At 39.5% G+C, this 26250-nt stretch overlaps 1 protein-coding gene across 2 annotated transcripts in view; it reads right to left on the bottom strand.

The window, feature by feature from the left end:
• LOC5580311 (zinc finger protein 704) overlaps positions 1-26250 on the bottom strand; it is a 253180-nt gene that overhangs the window by 181476 nt on the left and 45454 nt on the right. Inside the window, exon 2 of one of the 2 annotated variants that reach the window (XM_021853457.1) lies at positions 7660-7704. The exons of the other annotated variant lie outside the window; for it this stretch is intronic. Coding sequence (XP_021709149.1) covers positions 7660-7704 — 45 coding nt within the window. The remainder of the gene's footprint in view (positions 1-7659; positions 7705-26250) is intronic. 2 annotated transcript variants of the gene reach the window in all.

A 26250-nucleotide genomic window follows, 5' to 3' on the forward strand; every position in this document is an offset into this window, starting at 1 on the left:
TCCTTCGAAATATCCTTTGGAATTTACTTTGGAATTCGCTTCTGAATTTTCTTCGGAATTTCCTATGGAGTTTCCATTGGAATTTCCTTTGGAATTTTCTACGTTTTTTTTCGAAATTTCCTTTGGAATTTTCTACGTGAATTAGGCCGTCATTTGCTTTGGAACATGCTTCGGAATTGCCTTTGATATTCTTTTTGGAATTTACGTTGGAATTTCTTTTGGATTTTCTTTCGGAATTTCCTTTGGAGTTTTCTTCGAACATTCCTTTGGAGTTTCCTTCGGAATCTTCTTTTGAATTTTCTATGGAATTTGTTTAGGAATTTTCTGCGAAATTATTTTCGGAATTTACCTTGGAATTTCCTTTGGAGCTTCTTTCGAAATTTCCTTCAGAATTTGATGCAGAATTTTCTTTGGATTTTTTTCCGTATTTTCGTCCAGAATTCCCTTTTGAAATTGCATCGAAATTTCATTGGGAATTTCTTTTGCAGCTTCCTTTGGAATTTCTTTTGGAATTTTATTTTGATTATTTTTCCTTCACAATTCTTTTGGAATTTTCTTTGGAGCTTCTTTCAAAATTTGCTTTGGAATTTCCTTCAGAATATCCTTTGGAATTTTCTTTGCAATTTCCTTATAAATTCCCATTTGAATTTCCTTAGGAATTTACTATGAAACATTTTGGAATTTCCTTTGGCATTTCTTTCGGAAAGTTGCTTCAGAAAGTTTCTTTGGATTTCTTTGAAATTTCCTTTGGAATTTGTTTCGGAGTTTCATCTGGAGTTTCTTTCGAAATTTGCTTTGGAGTTTTCTTTATAATTTCATTCGGAATTTCTTTTGGCATTTCTTCGGAATTTCATTTGGAGTTTCCTTCTAAATTTATTCAGGAGTTGCCTTCCTTTAGAATTACCTTTGGAGCTTTCCTCATTTTTTTTATCTGAATTTCATTTGAAATTTCTTTATGAACTTTAGAATTTGATTTCACTTGGATTTTCCATTTTTTTTGGTATTTTCTTCGAAATTTCTTGGGAATTTTCTTCGGAATTTTCTTTCGGAATTTCTTCTAAAATTTACTTTGGAATTTACTTTGGAATATCCTTCGAAATATCCTTAAAAAAATCCTTCAAATTGCCTTCTGGAATTTCATTCGGAATTTCATTTTAAATTTTCTTAATTCGAAAGAAATAAAAACAATCCGAAGGGAATTTCAAAGGAAATTCCGATGAGAACTTTAAACGAAATTTCCGAAGAAATTTCGAAGTCAGTTTTGAAGGAAATTCCGAAGCAAATTCCAATGAGAATGCCGAAGAAAATTTTCGGCATTATCATTGGAATTTGCTTCGGAATTTCCTTCAAAACTGACTTCGGAATTTCTTCCGAAATTTCGTTCAATGTTCTCTTCGGAATTTCCTTTGAAATTCCCTTCGGATTTTTTTATTTCTTTCGAAATTTTCTTTGGAAAGCACCTCGGAATTTGCTTTGGAATTTCCTTCGGAATTTCGTTTGGAATTTTTTTTGGAGCTGTCTTCGAAATTTAATTTGGAATTTTCGTCGGCATTTCCTTTGGAATTTGTTTCGGATATTCCTTAGGAGTATCCTTCGAAATTCCTTTGCAGTTTCCTTCGGAACATTCAATCTAATATTTTTCAGAATTTCCGTTGGAAATTACATCAAAATTTTCTTTGGAAATTCTTTCAAAATTTTCTTTGGAATTTCATTTGACATTTCCTGTGTTATTTTCGTCAGAATTTCCTTTGGAATTTGCTTTGGAATTTCCTTAGGAGTATTCTTCGAAATTCTTTGCCAGTTTCCTTCGGAACTCTTTTGTGAATTTCCTTCGGCTCTTTCGGTAAGTTCCTTCAAAAAGTTTCTACCTAATTTTGTTTGGAATTCCTTCGAAATTTCCTATGATTTTTTTTTAGGAGTATCGTTTGAAGTTTTCTTCGAAGTTGGCATTGGAATTTCCTTCGGAATTACCTCCAGAACTTCTTTTGAAATTTCCTTCGGAACTTACTTTGCAATTTCTTCCGGGATTCCCTTTGGAGTTGACTACCGAGTTTCCTTTGGAGCTATTTTCGAAATTTTATTCAGACTTTCTTTTGAAGCTTTAAAATTTACTTCGGAATTTCATTTGGAATTTCCTTTTTCCTTCCTCTACAGAAATTCTTGTGATTTTTTTTTCATTAGTGGTTCCCATTTATTTCCATATTCTAATTTCCTGAGTGTAAAATTTTCCCTGGTGAAAGCCCAGAATAGTTTTTGGAAAAATTGTCAGTGAAGATTCTGGAAAAATTATAGACATTCTAGAAAAATCTCCCCAGCATTTCCTGGAAAGATTCCCGAAAGAGTTCCGGAAAGGATTTACAGAGAAATTTATAGAGGAATTTTTAAAGAATTGTTGGAAAAATCCCGGAGGAATTCCTGGAATAATATTCTGAGAAATTTTCGGATGATTTAAAGAGCAATTCTAGAGTTATTCCCGTAAAAAAATTCGGATTGATTTTGCAGTTGAATATCTGGAAAACTTTCTAAAAGAATCACTGCAAAACTATTATCACTTGATGAAATCCTGTCGAAATTTCTAGGATGATCTCTGGACAAATTTTTCGGATGAATTCAAGAAGGAATTTTCAGATAAACATTTGGAAAAAAGGAGGTATTGCTGAAGAAGTTTTCGAAGGAAATCTAGGAGTTTTTAAAGTAATTTGTAAAGGAATTTCTGAAATAACTCTCCGGAAAATTTCTAAAACAATTCCTTGTGGAGTTCCTGTAACCATTACCTGAGAAATCTGGAAAAATCACGAGCGTCCCGAAGAAAAAAACCCTTAAATTTCACTAAAAAATCTTGTTTAATAAATTTCTATCAAAAATTATAAAATACCAGAAGCAATTTTGCGAAATGTTTTAAGTTAATGTATTGTTATTATTATTATTCCAAAATTCAATAAAGCAATCTAAAAACAATTCCTGGATGAATAATTAACTTTTGATGGTACAATTCTCCGGAACTATTCTCACCCCCATCAAGCTGACTTCAAAATTTTTCTTCCATATCTGGAATAAGAGATGGGCAAAACGACACATTTTTGCGAACATATCCGATCCGAATTACTCATATTGGTGAACCGGGTCTTTTGAACGAGGCTCAGCGGCTTGCAAAAGAAGAGTGAACTGAACGGAAAAAGGTGCGGTTCATTCCCTGCTGCGCGACATGCGTCGTTCCTTTCGTATATTTTGCTCTCTCATTCTTCTTACATTCCTCTCCAGAAACTCACGAGTGGGCACTTTTTCTCTCTATCTTTCATCTGCTTGTATCAGTAGCGCAACCAGGATTTGGTTCTAGGGGGGGTTTTGTGAACTTGGAGATAATGTGTTTTTGGGGAAATAAAACGAGGGTAAACATTTCGAACAGAAAAATTAAAAAAAAAATATTGCTAAATTAACATCAAAGAAAAAACGTAACACCATATGCAAAATTAAACTATTTTCGGCATCCATTTTTATATGAATTTTAAATTTTATATGAATATGAAACGCTACTCTAAGGAAATCTGTTGTACCTGGTAAAATTTTCCAAAAGATTTCCGAAATACGTTTGTTGGATATGAGTAAACCTTCAAGTATCAAATATCATTGAAAAGCGTTCAATAACTCTTCGTCTGTTCTGTTCCTTACATACGTTTTCAAGTTTTTCAACGAAAAATGATATTTCAGTGCAAGTCTCAGTAAGGAGTATTGAAACTATCATCAGCATTTTGTCGATGGCAAATCAGCATTGCAGGTGTTGAAGCATTTCCAGATAGTAGACGAAAGTTTGTTATTTTTCAGCTTAGCAACGGAACCACGATCTCTCTCGATCTTTCCTAAGGTTTTTATTTGTGATCGTTAAAACTAAAGAATTGCTTCTCCAGAAATTCACGTGCTCTCTGAAGATCATAAATAGGGACAATGGAAATTTCACGGAAGCTGCTAAATTATCAAATTTTAGCCTTCGCCGCGAAATTTGAGGAATTTCGTGAAATGCCACGAAGTTAGTCAAATTTGGAGAATTCATAGGGGCCCAGATAGTCGTAGCTGTAAACGTGCAGCTATTCAGCATGAGCATGCTGAGGATCGTAGGTTCGAATCCCGCTGGTCGAGGATCTTTTCGCAAAGGAAATTTTCTCGATTCCCAGGGCATAAGAGTATCTTCGTACCTGCCACACGATATACACATTAGAGTGGTTCAAAAAATCGTTTTTGCTCCACACCGCTCATTCGATTCTAGATCAAATTCTGAGTGTCCTCCCAAGATTTGAACTCTTTAGGATGAAAACTGAGACTGCACAAGCCCTTTAAAGTTTATATGGGAATTACTATGAGAAAAGCAACCAATTCATTCAATCGGTCATAGTATTTGCCCATGTGCTCTTGGAGATTAGAACTACGTTGATACTGTGAAATACATTCATCAGCTACAACTTTGCCGAAGACCGTTCTCAAATCGAACGCCTCAGTAATTAGTTATTGATTTATATCCAGTCACAAATTCTTCAGCAGTGCTCATTTAACTTCTGAACAGGCAACATTGCTGCACCTGGCGCGAAAGATAGCACGCACAAATCATGGCTACTATGTTTTACTGCATATATCCAGTGATGCCTGTAGTGCAGCCCAATCATTATAGCCAAAGTTTTACAACTCATTCAAAAATCAATAACTAATTACTAGGGCGTCCGATGTAAAAACGGTCTTCGGCAAAGTTGTAGCTGATTATTGTATCTCACAGTATCAACGTAGCTCTAATCCCCAACAGCACATGGGCAAACACTATGACCGATTGAATGAATTGGTTGCTTTTCTCATAGTAATTCCCATATAAACTTTGAAGGGCTTGTGTAGTCTCAGTTTTCATCCAAATGAGCTCAAATTTTGGGAGGACACTCAAAATTTGATCTAGAATCGAATGAGCGGTGTGGAGCAAAAACGATTTTTTGAACCACTCTAATACACATGCAAAAATGGTCAATCGGCAAAGACAGCTCTCAGTCAATAACTGTGGAAGTGCTCATAAGAACACTAATCTGAGAAGCACGCTTTGTCCCAGTTGGTACGTAACGCCAGAGAGAAGAGAAGAAGATATGAAAAACACAGTAAATTCCAGTGTTTGCTTATGAAATTGGTTTATTCATCTCGATATTCATCGAAGCTCCACCAAACATTTTATAACCGTTAAGGTTTACCTTGGACGTCTTTTTGGCTTGCTATTTTGGTTTTAAATTTTGCATGCAAAAAATATTTGATTGAATTCTGCTTAATTTACACATATTAAGTCTGTTTTTACTAAAAATGTGTATTTTTGGGTAAAATATAGCCAATATTATGGGACCTCGAAATCTTAAATTTGTCACCTTGATCACAAGCAAAATTTAAATAATTTTGCCGTGAATTTCCTAGTCACAAAATTTGGCTAAATTCTGAGCCAACTAAAATATTTTTTAAAGCATCGAATTTTATCTGTATCAGTTTTTAAAATGGTTTCGGTATGCATACATTCCTGCATGTTTGTTTGAGAGACTTCTCTTTATCTAGGTTATTTATGAAAAAAGAGAGCTAAAGAAGGTTTTTGAACCCCTAGAAGGTCGTCAAATTAGCCACATGGATTTGAGTGTTGAATTTCCAAAATATATTTGATAGTTCTTTCAAAAAAATTCTGCTCTAGGGGGACCCCTTGGTTGCGCCACTGGCTTGTATGCAAGTTGGCGGAACAAATCAGTTGTTTAAATGCGAATGCTGAGAGTGCGGAGCTGCAGCAAATTGTGTTTCCATGTGTGCAGTGGAACGCAAAGCAAGACACGTGTCAAGCGTTATCAAAAAGCTGAGAAATGAACGAAGGAGAATATGGGAAAAGAATTGATTCGTTCTTTTCCGGGTCAATTTTTATCTGATACGTGATTATCAAATGACCCGACTCTCGCCAAAAAAGAGCCACGAATCACTCATTCTTTTGAGTGATCCGGATCTTTTGAACGGCTCTGATTATTTTTGCCCATCTCTAACTGGAATGCCACAGGCCAAATTACGTGCACGACCAGGAATAGCCAAGTGGGCCTCAGTTAAACTCGCACCGAGCATGCCAAACGGGTAGAGATCGTTTTGCCACCAGCTCACTCAGCCATAGCCAATTCCAGCTCCATCCGAATTACCTGTGATTCGCTCCAGAACTGCAGATTCATCGTTCAATACTGTTCCGGGCGTTCCGAGTGGAAAAATAAACAGAAAAGAAATGAAAACAAACAGAATGGCATTTCTGTCAAACTCCCGCAGGATTACCGCAAGCTTTGATTTCGAGCAGTTTGTATCATGATATTTAAAATATCACCTTCAAAAAGTGATATTAGAGCTGTCAACAGAAACATGATATTAGTCCAATATCACGAAAACCGCTTGTATCATGATACAACTCCGTAGTCTGAACATAGCATTATTTAATAAAATGAAGATTTTATCAGACATTTTAGGACCCTATTCGCGTTCCAAACGAGCAGGAGATCTGTCAAAACTGAAACTGAAGTCTTTTTTGAAGGCTTTCTTACTTAATTCTGATTGCTTTTGATTACATTTCAGCGAAACTGGAACATTCAAAGCTTATCCAAAATCCTTTCCTTAAAATTTTCTAGCGATTTCGACAATTAGGCAACTGAAATCCGGGATTCGCAACTGGATTGTCGGTTAAAATCATAAGAAAAACAGATTGTGTGCGTTGAGTGCCTAATTTATTCTGGGATGGACTAAAATTGTTTAAAAACTGTTCGAAATGGATTAGTCGGATTTCCAAGGAACATCTACTACAACGGTTAAAAATTTTAAACCTTCATTATCTATTTGTCTTTTGCGATTACCGGGAAAAGCACCGTCCATGTTTGTTCTCCCTCTTCCAGTAAACGGTCCCATCAACCCGAAGAGAACTGTCTCGTCTCACATCCCTGTCTGGCTCCATACAAAAAACACGCATAATTGCCCGGTCTCATTTTCCACCGGCACCAAGCCCCAACTGAGTCGTCTAGTTCCTAAATCTCCCTCTCCGACCCACGCTCTAAAAGCCCGGATGAGTTCGGCCATCTTTGACAAGAAAACAACCGGCTTACTGTGACGCGCGACCTCTATTGTTCTCACCGACGAGAGAGAGACGAAACAAAACATGTTCAACGCAAAAAGGCGGGATGAGTAGGCTGCTGATTAAACAGCTCGGTTCTCGGTCCGGTCCGGGGCTGGTTCCGAAGTCAGTTCCGTCACCGTTTGCACTGTGAAAGGCTAAAAGTGTCTCAAGTGCATCTGGCGGGGCGGGTTATTCATAATGTATGAGGGGTCGAGTCCTACGCGGCGGGGTAGAAGGATACCAGTCCCCTCCGTTTCCTTTCATTTACTGTTTTCTGTGTGCAAAGTTACTTCATTCAAAACATGTCAGAACTTGTTCTGTTCGGAGGTGTGGCAATTTCGTTGGTTTCGTCTCCGAAAAAAGGTTTCAGTGAGTTACGAACTCTTATCGATAAGGAGATTTGAAAATTGAAATTCAAGGCGATACAGAAAGCTTGAAGAAACGACACAAGAAATCATGCAGCGAGCATTAAAGTGTGTTAACATTTAAACATTGAATTTTGATTTATTAATAACCAATTGACTTACGTTAGCGGGAAGAGGCTGATCATCGTTAGTAGGATGTTTGCATACCTGAAAAGATAGAAAGCGAGAGTAAAATTAGAACGATTTACAATCAGCGTGTACTTTGACAGGTCAAGGTAGCAATGAAACATCGAGGTGTGATCATTTTCTGTGAAACATCTTTTCTCCTGCAGATTTTTCATTCATATCTCCACAGTAGCTGATAAGGAATACTGTTACCGGCGAGACAACACTAATTGCGTCCTGTTTGTCTCACACCCCTCGGCTCTTCACAATATTCATTCATCTACTCAACCGGCAAATAATGAGTCACCGAGATAAAAATGTTACTCATCGTACGAAACATCATCAGATCCTGCTTCACACGTCGACGAAGACTGTCTGTGAAGCAAGCCAACCAGGCCGAAGGATGCCGGCAGAATCCTGTAATTTAGCTGCTTGAAGAGACCCCTGCCGGCTCATCATCCTTTCGCTATCTTTAAATTGCACAATTTACTCACCCACTTCAGGGTCTTCCGCTTCGCCGAAACAGAAGACAGTTGAAGCATAGACAAACAGACGAATCACTGACGAAATCTGACTGACAACCAGAGGCGCGCGAATCGTTTTCCTTTGATCCGTTTCTCAGTAGCGCCATCTACATGCCTTATTGCAAATTATCTTATTTTATATTATCGCCTAGGATTTTTAAGGAAGATCGTTCTTAGTGTTACATCTGTTTGTCTGTGGCTGCCGGATTATCTCGGCGGCAATTGACCATTGCGCCAGATTCCCGGAATGAACCCTGATCGAAGCTCGCACTAATTGGGAGTCTGCCTCACCGTCGCCTACTTAGCGGCGACCGAGCTGTCAAAGAGATTTACCGATTTCGTGACTCAATTTGTCAATAATTATCGACGCCGGCAAAAAAAGATATGGCGACGCTTACGTGACGATTCATAATTGTTCGGCAACATCGCGAATTGCTTCGCGTGAAAATCGAAAACTATGCCACGAAAGTGATCCGCTGACGACGGCGGCGACGACGACGACGGTACCAGATTCAAGTCAATCGAGTTTAGATAACCTCATTTTGGAACGACAATGGCGCGGCGACGGTGACCGACTGACGGCGTACGAATCGTGTCTAGATCATGGCGAAGCGTTGCATTAAATGGGGCTTTCATTCGAAAGTGAGGTTATGAAACTGGTTTGTTTTGACGTTTTCTCAGTTGACGAGCACAATTTGACGACCATTCGAAGAAACGATAAAAATCAGAGATGATGAACCAGCTAACTTTGGAAGAGCGAAATGGCAAATTTCTGATAACGATTGAATGCAATCCCAATCGATTGCCACGGTCATTTGGATTCGATTGTTTTGATTGGGTCTCGTGAAAGCTCACCACGGAAGAGATTTGACGTTCGACTTGATTCGATTGGCAAAAGCAAGGTTAAATTTGTTGTTAGTTTTAATCAGAATTGAACGTTTTAATGTCAATCTGTCGAGTGAATGAGAACAAATCGAAACAAATCCAAATCGAATCGAATCGAAATCGAATCGAAATCGAATCGAAATCGAATCGAAATAGAATCGAAATAGAATCGAAATCGAATCGAAATCGAATCGAAATCGAATCGAAATCGAATCGAAATCGAATCGAAATCGAATCGAAATCGAATCGAAATCGAATCGAAATCGAATCGAAATCGAATCGAAATCGAATCGAAATCGAATCGAAATCGAATCGAAATCGAATCGAAATCGAATCGAAATCGAATCGAAATCGAATCGAAATCGAATCGAAATCGAATCGAAATCGAATCGAAATCGAATCGAAATCGAATCGAAATCGAATCGAAATCGAATCGAAATCGAATCGAAATCGAATCGAAATCGAATCGAAATCGAATCGAAATCGAATCGAAATCGAATCGAAATCGAATCGAAATCGAATCGAAATCGAATCGAAATCGAATCGAAATCGAATCGAAATCGAATCGAAATCGAAATCGAATCGAAATCGAATCGAAATCGAATCGAAATCGAATCGAAATCGAATCGAAATCGAATCGAAATCGAATCGAAATCGAATCGAAATCGAATCGAAATCGAATCGAAATCGAATCGAAATCGAATCGAAATCGAATCGAAATCGAATCGAAATCGAATCGAAATCGAATCGAAATCGAATCGAAATCGAATCGAAATCGAATCGAAATCGAATCGAAATCGAATCGAATCGAAATCGAATCGAAATCGAATCGAAATCGAATCGAAATCGAATCGAAATCGAATCGAAATCGAATCGAAATCGAATCGAAATCGAATCGAAATCGAATCGAAATCGAATCGAAATCGAATCGAAATCGAAATCGAATCGAAATCGAATCGAAATCGAATCGAAATCGAATCGAAATCGAATCGAAATCGAATCGAAATCGAATCGAAATCGAATCGAAATCGAATCGAAATCGAATCGAAATCGAATCGAAATCGAATCGAAATCGAATCGAAATCGAATCGAAATCGAATCGAAATCGAATCGAAATCGAATCGAAATCGAATCGAAATCGAATCGAAATCGAATCGAAATCGAATCGAAATCGAATCGAAATCGAATCGAAATCGAATCGAAATCGAATCGAAATCGAATCGAAATCGAATCGAAATCGAATCGAAATCGAATCGAAATCGAATCGAAATCGAATCGAAATCGAATCGAAATCGAATCGAAATCGAATCGAAATCGAATCGAAATCGAATCGAAATCGAATCGAAATCGAATCGAAATCGAATCGAAATCGAATCGAAATCGAATCGAAATCGAATCGAAATCGAATCGAAATCGAATCGAAATCGAATCGAAATCGAATCGAAATCGAATCGAAATCGAATCGAAATCGAATCGAAATCGAATCGAAATCGAATCGAAATCGAATCGAAATCGAATCGAAATCGAATCGAAATCGAATCGAAATCGAATCGAAATCGAATCGAAATCGAATCGATCGAATCGAATCGAATCGAAATCGAATCGAAATCGAATCGAAATCGAATCGAAATCGAATCGAAATCGAATCGAAATCGAATCGAAATCGAATCGAAATCGAATCGAAATCGAATCGAAATCGAATCGAAATCGAATCGAAATCGAATCGAAATCGAATCGAAATCGAATCGAAATCGAATCGAAATCGAATCGAAATCGAATCGAAATCGAATCGAAATCGAATCGAAATCGAATCGAAATCGAATCGAAATCGAATCGAAATCGAATCGAAATCGAATCGAAATCGAATCGAAATCGAATCGAAATCGAATCGAAATCGAATCGAAATCGAATCGAAATCGAATCGAAATCGAATCGAAATCGAATCGAAATCGAATCGAAATCGAATCGAAATCGAATCGAAATCGAATCGAAATCGAATCGAAATCGAATCGAAATCGAATCGAAATCGAATCGAAATCGAATCGAAATCGAATCGAAATCGAATCGAAATCGAATCGAAATCGAATCGAAATCGAATCGAAATCGAATCGAAATCGAATCGAAATCGAATCGAAATCGAATCGAAATCGAATCGAAATCGAATCGAAATCGAATCGAAATCGAATCGAAATCGAATCGAAATCGAATCGAAATCGAATCGAAATCGAATCGAAATCGAATCGAAATCGAATCGAAATCGAATCGAAATCGAATCGAATCGAAATCGAATCGAAATCGAATCGAAATCGAATCGAAATCGAATCGAAATCGAATCGAAATCGAATCGAAATCGAATCGAATCGAAATCGAATCGAAATCGAATCGAAATCGAATCGAAATCGAATCGAAATCGAATCGAAATCGAATCGAAATCGAATCGAAATCGAATCGAAATCGAATCGAAATCGAATCGAAATCGAATCGAAATCGAATCGAAATCGAATCGAAATCGAATCGAAATCGAATCGAAATCGAATCGAAATCGAATCGAAATCGAATCGAATCGAATCGAATCGAATCGAAATCGAATCGAAATCGAATCGAAATCGAATCGAAATCGAATCGAAATCGAATCGAAATCGAATCGAAATCGAATCGAAATCGAATCGAAATCGAATCGAAATCGAATCGAAATCGAATCGAAATCGAATCGAAATCGAATCGAAATCGAATCGAAATCGAATCGAAATCGAATCGAAATCGAATCGAAATCGAATCGAAATCGAATCGAAATCGAATCGAAATCGAATCGAAATCGAATCGAAATCGAATCGAAATCGAATCGAAATCGAATCGAAATCGAATCGAAATCGAATCGAAATCGAATCGAAATCGAATCGAAATCGAATCGAAATCGAATCGAAATCGAATCGAAATCGAATCGAAATCGAATCGAAATCGAATCGAAATCGAATCGAAATCGAATCGAAATCGAATCGAAATCGAATCGAAATCGAATCGAAATCGAATCGAAATCGAATCGAAATCGAATCGAAATCGAATCGAAATCGAATCGAAATCGAATCGAAATCGAATCGAAATCGAATCGAAATCGAATCGAAATCGAATCGAAATCGAATCGAAATCGAATCGAAATCGAATCGAAATCGAATCGAAATCGAATCGAAATCGAATCGAAATCGAATCGAAATCGAATCGAAATCGAATCGAAATCGAATCGAAATCGAATCGAAATCGAATCGAAATCGAATCGAAATCGAATCGAAATCGAATCGAAATCGAATCGAAATCGAATCGAAATCGAATCGAAATCGAATCGAAATCGAATCGAAATCGAATCGAAATCGAATCGAAATCGAATCGAAATCGAATCGAAATCGAATCGAAATCGAATCGAAATCGAATCGAAATCGAATCGAAATCGAATCGAAATCGAATCGAAATCGAATCGAAATCGAATCGAAATCGAATCGAAATCGAATCGAAATCGAATCGAAATCGAATCGAAATCGAATCGAAATCGAATCGAAATCGAATCGAAATCGAATCGAAATCGAATCGAAATCGAATCGAAATCGAATCGAAATCGAATCGAAATCGAATCGAAATCGAATCGAAATCGAATCGAAATCGAATCGAAATCGAATCGAAATCGAATCGAAATCGAATCGAAATCGAATCGAAATCGAATCGAAATCGAATCGAAATCGAATCGAAATCGAATCGAAATCGAATCGAAATCGAATCGAAATCGAATCGAAATCGAATCGAAATCGAATCGAAATCGAATCGAAATCGAATCGAAATCGAATCGAAATCGAATCGAAATCGAATCGAAATCGAATCGAAATCGAATCGAAATCGAATCGAAATCGAATCGAAATCGAATCGAAATCGAATCGAAATCGAATCGAAATCGAATCGAAATCGAATCGAAATCGAATCGAAATCGAATCGAAATCGAATCGAAATCGAATCGAAATCGAATCGAAATCGAATCGAAATCGAATCGAAATCGAATCGAAATCGAATCGAAATCGAATCGAAATCGAATCGAAATCGAATCGAAATCGAATCGAAATCGAATCGAAATCGAATCGAAATCGAATCGAAATCGAATCGAAATCGAATCGAAATCGAATCGAAATCGAATCGAAATCGAATCGAAATCGAATCGAAATCGAATCGAAATCGAATCGAAATCGAATCGAAATCGAATCGAAATCGAATCGAAATCGAATCGAAATCGAATCGAAATCGAATCGAAATCGAATCGAAATCGAATCGAAATCGAATCGAAATCGAATCGAAATCGAATCGAAATCGAATCGAAATCGAATCGAAATCGAATCGAAATCGAATCGAAATCGAATCGAAATCGAATCGAAATCGAATCGAAATCGAATCGAAATCGAATCGAAATCGAATCGAAATCGAAATCGAAATCGAAATCGAATCGAAATCGAATCGAAATCGAATCGAAATCAAATCGGAATCGAATCGAGATCCAAACTCAATTTGAATGTAATCTAATCCATTCTCCACTTCCGATTCAGGCAAAGAGGAAATCGAAAGTGAGCGAGTTTGGATGAGCGCTCCGATGTGAATTTTTCACCTTTTGGGGCTGTGGCTTTTCCAAGCAGTAGACTACCTCGACAATGACTGTGCAAAAATTAGCTGACTTTTAAAAATCGCCACGTTTGTTTTGGATCTTTTGCGATGATGGTGCGTGATCAAGTGCCCGTCGAGGGCGCACAACTCCACCTGTGTTTTCCGAGGAATTTCGTGTTCAATTTTTTTTCGATTGAACTTCGAAACCGTGAGCGTGTTTTGAGAATGTTGATGAAAACTTTACCGCGAATTGTGCAGCTTTTGCGTAATTTCTCAAAATCAAAATGCAATCGCGTGTATGGCGAGTGCAATTTTTACAACCACCACCCAAATGGAACAATGCGCGTTTTGATTAATGGCGGATCGTGATGAATTGACGCCCAACGATGGGTAATTACCTTCGAATTCGAGTGAATGGTTGAAAGGTAATGGGAAAATGTCGTTTTAATTTCGAGAAATGAAGAAATTGGTTGCTATCGAATTGATTTTGTGATTGTTGAACAAATTAATGATCAATTAAAAATCGACGTGCAAATTTTGACAGCGGTCGATCGAGGGGTCTTCCAATCGTGTGAACTGAAAACTTTTCGAAATGAGGTTAAACATTCTTGCAGAGCTTCAACCCGCGGTTCCAGCGAAATCCGTTACTTTCCGGTTGTCCCGCATTCGGAGCTGTCACACCCTTCTGCGGAAAGACGATGGACGGCATCCAGGCGACCACATTCGTGTCGACCGGCAATATTTTCAACGCCGTTGATTCGATTTTAATTTCCCGGCACGTTTGCGTTCATGTGTAAGGTAGGAGGGTCCCCGCTCTCCATCCACCGTGTCGTTAGGCAGAACATCTAAGAAGGAGTGCCCGCTTGTAAAAAGTGCATTGCGCGTGATTATAATAATTTAATTCAGTGCCCAACCCTGTTCGATGAAAGTTTGACGGAAATCTCGATCTGTCACTCGTTCCGGATTTGCGAACCGTAGAAACAAGAGCGGATGCGAAACTTTGTGTGCGTGGCTTGGCATGCAAACGATTGAGAAATGAACAAGTTTCGTTTTCTGCGGTCCAATCCGGAACTAAAACTAGATTGCTCAGAAAGATTGTCAAAATGACGGACGAGACGTGAATGGCGATTAGTCGCATCGGGCCCCTCGTTTGACAGATGGTACACTGAAACAAATCCATCGGAGTGATTGGTTTTCTGCATTCGCGAAGCCCCCGCACGAAGAAGGCCTTGTCCCCATTAATTCATGTCACGAGATCGCAACGAATGAGGGTAGCAATATCAACAGCAGCAGCAACATCGTCGCCATCTGTCATTGGTTCACCCACCACCACGGGCACGACAATGGCGTCTATGCGTCGCAAAAATATCTGCGAGTGGTTTGGCGAAGTGCATCGGCGCTCGAATGGAAAACAGATTTCTCAATCAGCTGATTTTTTCCAATGCACTTGGCGAAGGTTTTGTGCAGGCCTTGGTGTAGAGTACAGTGCAGCTTGTGCAACGTTGCAAGTAGTGAGCGGCGCTGTCAGCTGTGGTGGCTGACACCAACACACCTGCAGTGCATCGATTGTATCGAGAAAATGGCGCAACGAAAAAGAAGAACCTCGACGGCTCTCGAGTGCATAGTTGGAGATTGGTCGGACGAATGGGAAAGGAATCTTGTTTTGATGCAAGGCAGCCTTAATCAAGCCACGGACACGAACTTACGAAGTGACGTGAGGTGGCATTGGTCGCGGTTAGCCTATCAAAACGGCGACGGTGGGAGGTTTATTTTTTCTCTCTTTAATGAGCTTCGTTCGCGGTATCGAAGCGGCGAGATAATTTTGCGCACATACGCGGAATCGACAATAGATGCGAAACCGAAGCGGCCGAACGAAGCCGTTCGTTACCGTAATAGATCAGGGAGACGCAGCGTCTGGGGCGGCTCGAAGGGTTTTTGCCGGTCGGAGCAAATGCCTACTTGATCACGTAACTGGAATAATGAGCACGAGCGCGGTGCATGCGAGCCGGTGTGGGCGGAGGGCGGCCGAAAAGGGCACTGCACAGGTGTGGAGCAGGCGAAAATGTTGTATAATATTATAATATTATTAGATTGAAGCGGAAAAGTACTGGGGCTGCATCGGGTGCAAACCGTCCAAAACAGGTTTGAATGACATTCGCACCGCGTGATGTGACGGATTAATCGAGTGGCAAAAAGCTGTCATTATCAATCTGACGGCGAGGAAGCTCATCTGTCAAAATGGTTCGTGTTTTTCTGCTAGAGATTTCCAAGAATCCGCCGTTTGACAGCTGTCCGATTCAGATACCGGGAACGCCGCGCAAATTTGTGACAGAGAGTACAAAGAACCTCAAGGGGTCGCCGGATCGCTTATGCAAATGTCAGGAAACGAGGGGCCGCCCCATGGAAACACACCTCGCGTATACTGCCCTGAGGGACGTCGCCTCTATCGCGCCGAACATTATTCAACAACGTTCAGTGGAGCGGCACAACGCCGGGCGGGGACTCGAATTGACCTAAATAGCGAAGTGAATTTATTACATTGAAGTGCATTCAAGCGGATCGGGTTGCCGAGGCGTTCCGTGCCGTGCCGCGCGCACTGCCAATGCCGGGAGGGGCGTTTGAAAATAATTATTGTCAACCGGTGCGCGGCGGTGGCCACCTTTCGAGCACCAACGCAGTACTAGAATTGCTCGAAATGTCTTGTGGCGGTCTCTGCGTTGCTCTCGTAGAGCTTGTGACTGCACCCATTGCCGATCGTGCGAGCAGTTTTGGGCGCAAGGTCGCCTGCAACAATTCGTCAAATGTCAACCCGTTCTACGGCTGGATCGATGACTACAGTGTAGCAAGTTTCAAGCGAAAATCGCCATCGTTATCACGATTAGTTCCCGGGATTTATCGTTTGGTTTGAGTCGATTGATAGATGATCGATAAGCGTAATTATGGGTCAAATGTTAAATGAGTAGCGTCAGTAGGTATTTTTATGGGACAAGTCCGTCTATGCATTTGTTTACATCGGTGGAGGACCGGTGCAAACACGAGTCTGTCATTTCCTTCGGAAAACTGTCAAAGAGTTTCCGATCTGCTGATTTTGAACGTCTTGTTAATAGGCCTATGTCAAATTCGGAAAAGCTAGGAACTGCCAAGTTCATACAAATCAACTTGAAGACCGGTCAACACTATCCAGCTTTTTACAAACGTTAATGGCCGCCACAATCAAGCTCGCTTTCTGGTCGGGATCAAACGATCTAACAAAAGCGTAGTCTGCAGCTGGAAAGTACTGTGCAAAATGATAGGACAAGAAACGGTCAAGGCAGCTGATAAGTAGAGCCGGATACGTAACGTCGGTAACGCCTGCCGTGTAAATCAAATGAAACTGTCACTTTTCTGTGCGAAAAAATGCTCCGCTTAGTTATTCCGCAAGTAAAAGTGACATTTCGCTCCAAAGATATCAGCTGTGCGATATGGACCAATAGGTCCGTGCCAAAATAAGTGTGAGCTGCGGACTACGCTTAAAGTATAACGGTCTGAGGCTTTTATTTGTGAAAATGCAGACGAAATTTTCAGTGGATAACGGTCTGTCGTAGGTCCAGAAAAGGCAGACAAAGTATTTTATAGACAACGGCATGTAAAGCGTTTAGTCTGAAGGTAACTTTCATAACAGGCAACGGCTTGCCGAGATTCAGACAATGCAGACACACTCCTAAAGAGACAAAGACCTATTGAGGCGTTGGTTCATAGCAGGCAGATGACGGAGAATAGCTCGTTTAGGCATTGATTCGGAGAAGGCAAACTAAGTCCGTAACTGACAACGGCCTGTTCAGACGTTGTTTTGAAGAAGACAGACCGAGTCATCAACGAATAAAGGCCTGCTGATGCGTGGTTCAAATAAGGCAGATAAATTCAAGCACAACAGCCTGTAGAAACGCTGATCCGCAAAAGGCAGACAAATTCCTCAACGGATAATACCCTGTTGCGGCTTTAATTCTGATAAAGTTGGTTCGGAAGAGGCAGAAATATCCATATAAAACACGAAATTATTGCGACACATTCAACAGGGCATAACTTTTCTACCATTAGGTAAAATCAACCAAATTTTGCACACTTTCCCATTGATGTGTATTGTTTACATGCTGTCGAACTCGAAGTCGTGTTTTTCGATTCAACTGAACCAATGCGTGTCGAGAGAACAAATTCTTTCCAAACCCTGGAATTTCCTGACCTGTCGCACCGGCAGTTGGGAAAAATGTTGAAAATTCACCATTCAACCGTCTCTAGAGTGTTGAAGCGGTTCCAGGAGCGGTTGACGTTGAACCACGGCAAAGGAGCTGGAAGAAAACCGGGACCGGAGAACAAAAAGACGGAGGGAAAGGTGAAGCCGATGATTAAAGCAAATTCCAACGGCTCAAGCCGTGGTTTGGCTGAAAAGATCGGCATGTCGCAGAGCTACGTCCAGAATGCAAAGAAGAGAGCTGGACTACATACATACAAGGTACAGAACTTCCCAAACCGCGATGAGCGGCAACAATCAACGGCTAAAACTCGGGCACGGAAGCTCTCAAGAAGATGCTGACAAAATACGGCTGCTATGTGATGGACGACGAAACATATATAAATACCGAAAAATCAATTCCGGGGTTGAAGTTTTTCACCGGCAAGAGCAAGTTCGATGTGGACGAAAAATTTAAGAAGAAGACAATGTCGAAGTTCGCATCCAAATATCTCATTTGGCAGGCCATCTGCTCTTGCGGACTGAGGAGTGAGAGTTTCGTGACAAAGGGCACAGTAAATGGCGAGATCTACAAATCTGAGTGCCTCGAGAAGCGCCTTTTGCCATTTTTGCAGCAGCACGACAAAACTCCGCTATTTTGGCCAGATTTGGCATCATGCCCGTATTCTAAAAGTGTCCTGGACTGGTATGAGGCCAATTCTGTCCATTTTGTTCCAAAGGACATGAATCCGCCAAACTGTCCGGAGCTGCGCCCGGTGGTGGAGCAGTACTGGGCAACAATGAAGCGGGAACTTCGGAAGAGCAAAAAGACAGTCAAAGCCGAGAAAGACATGTTCAGAAAATGGAAAAAAAAACTGAGAAACTGGTACCGGATGACACTGTAAAGACTTTGATGGAGGGCATCAAGCGAAAATGCCTTCAATTTTACACTCAAGGCTCCATCGATTAACTTTTCTTTTGAATTTTGAAGTAAATATATGTGTAAAACTACCCTAAAATTTTGATTTGATTCTAAACACTCAAAGAAAATTGGCATGACATTTTCGATGTCGCAATAATTTCGTGCTCGCCCTTTACGAATGTTGGTTCGAGTTGTCGGTCCGAAGAAGGCAGACAAAGTCCTTAACATTAATCGGACTTTTTAAGCGTTGGTTAGGAGAAGACGAAACCTTTAAAGAGAATCAGCCTGTCGAGGCGTTGATCCAGAAAAGGGGATTATTAGACTATATAATGATACTCCAGAGATTTTTGAGAGAAGTCCTTTACATGTTGCTGCTATCCAACCTGCAAGAAGACCTGTACAGATTCTATCGATTCCTGTAAGCACTTCTGACAGATATTCTTAGAACAACTTATTAACGAATGCTCTCGAAAGAATTAATTATAAACAGTATTCACGAAGTAACATATGGGTGAATTTTTGTAGAATCCTTGGATAAATTTGTGAAAAAAATCTATGATCAACAGGTTTCCAAGAAAAAAAATATTGTGGTCATGAAAACGAAATTTCTCACAAATAAAATGAAGAAATTCTGAAAACTTGTGGTGGAAAATATATTCGGTATAGACTGTACAAGATTTTTTTGAGAAAAATTATCAGAATATCATTGGAGAAATTACCGCGATAAATGTTGAAGAAGAATTGAATGGAATTTCCTGAGAAAAATCCTTGTTGTTTCAATAACCTTGATATAAACCATTCAAATCCCTTCAGAGTTTCCTTCAGGAGTACCTTCAGAGACTCCTCCAGGGGTTCCTCCAGAAAATTCGCCAGCAATTCTACCAGGTATCAGGTATCAGTTAGTCGGCTCAAATGGCACGTTCCCCTGCAAATGGGAGATTTGTGCCTCGCACTTGGAAATAAAGCCGAAATCATCATTTACCTGATTGGAAAGGGAAAGGAAATGGGGATGGGAAAGGAAGGGGTAAAGGAATGGCGAGGGGAATGCATGATTTCCAGAAGAGAAATCTAATAATGGAAATTGAGACTACTGCAAGATGCATTGAAAACAATGCTTTGAACCTATAGTTCAGAATTGAAAGGTTCCCAGAATGGAAACCCATTGCATGAAGTTCATCTAGGGCAGATTAACTTCTAGGTTTAGCAGGTTTAGTCTGCATATATGGCTTGCATAGCACTTTTTGGAATCCGTAATTGATTTTGTAATTAAGTTTTTTTAGAAGATTGTAAGAACAATCATCAATGCTACAGATAACCAGTCGATTATTGGTAGATATTGACTTTGTTCTTAAGATTTTCCAATTCGCAAAACCCAGTGAAGGGTTTTGAAAATGCAGTCTTTTCAAAACATCAGCATCACTTAAATGTTCATTTGGAATCAAAGGAACATTCAAGCAAACCTTGTTTTGATGAAGACCAAATTGTTCAATCCGAAACTTGCAACCGTCTACCGCCTTCTCATTTATTTCATTTAGCTTCTGCTTCAGCCAGTCAGAGCTTTCTTCGTTTTCTGGCGAAAACCAAATTTTTCCGAAGCGAAGCCCATGACCATTGAAGCTAGGAATAAATGAGGTAGACGGTAGCTGGTAAAGGAAGTTGTTGAGATCGAACAACAATTCGTCTTTCAGTACGTTCGTAAAAAAGCCATTTAAAAGGCTAATTTGAAAACGAAGCGTGTGAAAAGACGATGTATCACCACTTGGATGCGTGGTTGACTTACCCGCAAAAGTCTTTGCAACAGACTTACCGGCCATTCGGGAAGATATTGCTGCACCAACACCTTTCCCATTTCCGAGTGAAATATTATCACTAGTTGCTTCAGAAGTTGAAGCAGAACCTTGCTGTTGTATATGCACGTTTTGATGTTGTGTATCTACAACAGTAGGAGTAGAAGATTTCAGAACTTGATTGGCAGCCATTGCTCCAAGAAGAAAAATAAAGATTTAGGTTAATCCAACTGGCGTCGATCGTGGTCGAGATGAAAAAGAAAGGTTGTTCGTGTACAGCCTTCTTCCTATGACTCAAATCAGGGAGTCCTAACACTATTACAATAAACAATAAAATAGTATGTGTGAAAGTGTGTCCCAAAACAAACACTACTCTAATGACTCATGAGAGACATAAAAGAGAATATATGAGACTTTATCTCAATATATAGACGGCGGTTCATGCATAAATGACGTAATATATTCCAAATGCTAAAAAAGTGTTTTATGATAAAAAATAGTGCGAATGAAAAATTGAAATAAATAATGAAATTAATAAAGTAATAACTAGGATAACAATTACTATTCGTGTATACATAAAAAAAAAAATGTGTAATGTTACATATATTACGAAATTTAAATATGATAAAAGAATCGAAAGGGCATGTTTCAAATAGAAAACATCTTCTCAGATCCACATGTTAAGGTAAAATAACTCATTGTAATTGACAAATATAATCAATTAATAATTCTGAACGGAATTATCCCACGAAGAGGTGAACAAGAATCGGTGAGCAACATATATTTCGATGATTTCTGGAAACCCGGTATGTGCTCATGAATATACTTACAATCATGGAACTCTCCACTGACTTGTTGTAAGAGTTTTCGTTTGCATATATCGAGTGTACATACACCATCGCAAAGTGACACCGCTCATCAAAAGACAAAAGCATACATGATGCAAACGCTTTGTAATTGTAATTTTTACAGACAGTAGGACCGTAGTATCGCTGTTGCTGTCCGAGTAAAGGCACACCACAAAGCAATTACGAATGGCTGCCATCCTCCACTTGTTTCCATGAGTATGAGAACAACACCAGCGTCAAAATAAAAACAAGACAGTTATACACAATAGTGTATCGCTGTCCGTTTAAATACACATATGTAGTGAAAATTTACATGTGTAGGTGAGTTGATCATTTAACACCACCCTGTTGCAGAGAACGCACAGAGAATTTTGTATTCTATATACACTATACCCTTTATGCGAAATACATAGATAAATTGAGCGATACAATTCGCACATAAGCAACTGTCCTTGTTATACTTACGACACCAACACATGATAACATGTGTTGGTGTACATGACGACCATCTCCAAGTTAAGATGGACACGACGATATGAACATTTTCCTCAAGAAATTTGATCACTGTTCACATAATCACAAATATTCCATTACTTTTGCACTACACTTATTTGGGTTAAAAGTAACACAAAAAACACTTGAAAATCAGAAAATCTGATTTTAGGCGACTTTATCGCTTAAAAATTCTTAACGAATAATCGAGCTTCAGTGAAGCACGTCCACTACCCATAGCGAAGCTCACAACTAAATAAATAAACCATTCAAATCCCTTCAGAGTTTCCTTCAGGAGTACCTTCAGAGACTCCTCCAGGGGTTCCTCCAGAAAATTCGCCAGCAATTCTACCAGGCAATCACAAACGAATTCTTCCAGCGATCATCTAGTTTTAACAAATTCCCTCCAGGATACTCGCCAGCAGTCGAGCTCCTCTAATTACCACAATTATAGTTCTAAATGTTTGATCAAATCTTGTTTTTATTAAACAACACGACAGAGCGTGCTGTTTCTACTACTTTGGCTAATTTTCACGCTCAAATATGGCATATTTAAACTTTAATTTAAAAAATGGGTCCAAATTTGAACCTTGACACTTTTGATCAAGTTTGACGTTAATTTACTCGACAAAAACGCCACAGGGGTTTCAAATTTTCAACACTGGGTTGTTCCTATCTGACATTTTGGAAGGGACACGGAAAACAAAATACACCCAAAATTTGAGTTTAAACCAAATGATGTGACAAAATTTCAGAAATCATAAAAAACTGGTTTTTGGTCGTAAACCAACGGAAAGCATTTAAAAATTGAGTAAACATGTGTTTCTGGCCTAAATTTAAACCAGTGGTCCTCAGCCATACTGTCTATGCGGGACACTTCGGTACTCTCAGAACATGGACCGGGCCGCAGGACATGCAAGACTCTGTTTTGGCGGATTTTAAATATGAATTAAAAACACTCTTCATTAATAACTCCAACATTCTTCAGTCATTTATGGTTTTCCACCATATACATTTTTTATAATTAGCATGTTTCTAGGTTTGTAAAAAAATGCGGTTCTCATTTAAGATATGAAATACATGGACTTAACAGAAAGAACTCCACACCAATGCTAAAATATGCCTAATATCTATCTTCTAAGCCAGTTCAATCCGCACAAATTTTGTGGATTTTAACCGATTTGTACCGATCATTTTCTTCTTAGAAATCGTATAAACGGGGAGGAAGCTTTTCAAGCTTCTGGATGGAAACTTTTCCAGCTTTTTGAAGTAAACTCCCAGATTCTGTGAGAAAGCTTTTCCAGCTTCTGGAAGGAAGCTCTTCCAGCTTCTGGAGGGAAGTTTTTCCAGCTTCTGAAAGGAAGCTATCCCAGCATCTGGAAGAAAGTTTTTTCAGCTTATTGATGGAAGCTATTCCAGCTTCATGATGGAAGCTTTTCCAGCTGCTGGAAGGAAGCTTTTCCAGCTTCTGGAGGAAGGTTTTTTCAGCTACTGAAAGGAAGTTTTTCCAGCTTTGGGAAGGAAACTTTTCCATCTTTTGGAAAGAAGGTTCAGCTTCTGGGTGGAAGCTTTTCCAGCTTTTCTAGTTTCTGGAAGGAAGATTTTGCAGCTTCTAGAAGAAAGATTTTCCAGCTTCTGGAAGGAAGCTTTTCCGGCTCCTGGAAGAAAGCTTTTCCGGCTTCTGGAACGAAGTTTTTCCAGCTGGATGGAAGCTTTTTCAGATTCTGGATGGAAGCTTTTCCAGCTTTGGGAAGGAAACTCTTCCATCTTTTGGAAGGAAGTTTTTCCGCTTCTGGGCGGAAACTTGCGCTCTCAAAAGGTTAAGAACGCTTTCAAGCTAATTGTCAGAAAAAGATTTTAAAGATGTGTGGAAAAATCAAGACTTGATAACAGTTAGGATTGTCAGACAAAATTCAGAGCTGTTCATGGAATCAAAAATGAACAAAACAACATTTCGTCTCTGCTCAGCACGATGTATAGAATGTGATGGAATGTGATATCAAGATCACACCATGTACAATTCATAAGCATTTGATTGTAAGGACTTAAGCAATATAATCCTTTTTTATTGAGATCATAACAAGCGGGCTGCAACTCATCTATATTCAACAATGTCTCGCGGGCCGCACAAAACCGTGGCCCGTGGGTCGCAGTTTGGTGTCCACTGATTTAAACGTTTGATACTAAAATTGGGACAGAGCTTTAGGACTCTATTCGCCCGAAGATTCTGTCAAAATTTTCTCCAGACATTTTCTTGGTAATTGCTTAAGGATGCCTGCAAAAATTCACCAACGCATTCTTCTTGAAAACCCGCTAGAGGCACTATTAAAAATCAAGTTCTTAAGTGATTACTCCAAGAAACTCTCCAAGATATCATTTCTAAACATTCATACAGATATTCCCGAGGGGTTTTTGTCCAGCTATTCCTCACATGGATTTTTTCTAGAAATTTCTTCCAGATAATTTTCTAGTGCTTTATCCAGGGATTTTTATCGAAGATTTAAGAGAATTCCTTCAGAAATACATACTGATGATTATTCAAAGGTTTTTTTTCAGAAATTATTTTTTCAATAATTATTCTAACAATTCATCTACATAATCATCCAAGACTTTTCTTGAAACCAATAAGTTTGTTCAGAAATGTTTCCAGGTCCTACAGGAGCTCATCATTCTCCAAGGTTTATCAGATATGTTTGGGGATCTCTTCAGATATTTCTAAAACTATTTGTTGGCCGTTGGCAAACTTTTCAGAAGAAATGTCTGAAAGAATTCCTCTATAAATTACTTGAGGTATTTCTTTGGCAATTATTGGAAGAATCTCTGAAAGATGTTTTGTGAATCTCTGGAGTTGCAACAATTCCTGGAGGTATGCTTAAAACAATCTTGGTTGAAGTCTTAAAAACATCCTCAGTGAAAATTGAGGAAGCGCGTGGACTAAGCTTTTCAATAGGATCTCGAAAAACGATTCTGAGGAATTCAACCTTAGAGAAATTACTGGTTGAATGCTTGACGAAAATCAGAAAGAGAATTTGAAACAACTCCTGGAGGTATCCTTAAGGCTGAGCTACAATGATGTGAGCGGCAACGTGGCGCGGCAGGTTTTGCAGTTAATATACATACATTTTCTGTCGAAACCTGCCGCGCAGCGTTGCTACTCACATCATTGTGGCCCAGTCTTTGAAGAGAATCTTGCCTGCATTCTTAATGATGATGATGAATGATCCTGAACAATAATCTAGGAGGAATTCCTATGAAAATAGTGGATACTTGTTGATTTTTTTGAATAAAAAGAAGCCTTGAACAAAAATGTTTGAGAAATTTCCAAGAAAGTCCATGCAAGCATCGCTGAATAACCTTCTGGAGATCTAAGAACTCATTTAAAAAATTTCTGTAGGCATTCTCACAAAAATTACTAGTAAATTCTAGAAGTTTATCCAAAACAATAATCGTGGACAATTTCTCAAAGAATCTTGTTTCAGGCAAGTGGTCTCAAAAGATTTTATGACTCCTTCAGAAATTGTTAAGCAAAACACTGCCAAATTGTACGAAAATCGAATCAAACCCTCTCAATCTGAAAATGCAAAACATTTGGCCAGCTAATTGCCCACAAACGAAGCATCAGGTTGCACAACCAATCTGCCTCATCCGCTTTTACCGCACACTTCCGCGTCCGAACGATTTTGGTTACCCGCTCTACGGAGGGTATTTGTTTACCAAATTTGACAGCGCGAGGGGACTATTTTGGCGAGATCCGAACGGGGACCGCCCACCGCGCGTCTCAATCTTCATCACGTCGCCTCTCTGCGCGCGATCATGAAAAGTGAAACTTGCGACGCGCGTTTCGTAACTGTTGTGTTGTTGAAGCGCTGCGCTCAACTCAAGAAAGTAGCGCACCACTAGATGAGTAGTTGGCCCAAAAAAATTATCCAACCCCTTTCGCTCGGCGAGCTGGAACTAACGGCGGCGCGCTCTGACATAACCAAGAAACGATAGTTCGAGAGAAGAAAGAAACATGGCCGACGGGGTTTCGGAGTGGATTTGGGACGGCTGGCCGCCCTGATTGGAGCAAGAACCGGCGAAATGGCCTACTGCTTCGAAGACGTGTCGTAACTTGTCGAACCGCGAGTGCTGCCGGTTCAGAACTGTTCGAATCGCCAAGGCAGGCGCGGCCGGTTTGTTGCGGCGAAAGTGTGTCACAAGGTTGAACCGTTCTTCGCCGCGGCTCCCTGGCTGCACGGGTCCAAATTGGGTTTTGTTTTTATTGCGTCGTTGAGGGACGGAATTTCGATCT

This window comes from Aedes aegypti, chromosome 3, assembly GCF_002204515.2.
Source record: "Aedes aegypti strain LVP_AGWG chromosome 3, AaegL5.0 Primary Assembly, whole genome shotgun sequence".
NCBI classification, from domain to species: domain Eukaryota; kingdom Metazoa; phylum Arthropoda; class Insecta; order Diptera; family Culicidae; genus Aedes; species Aedes aegypti.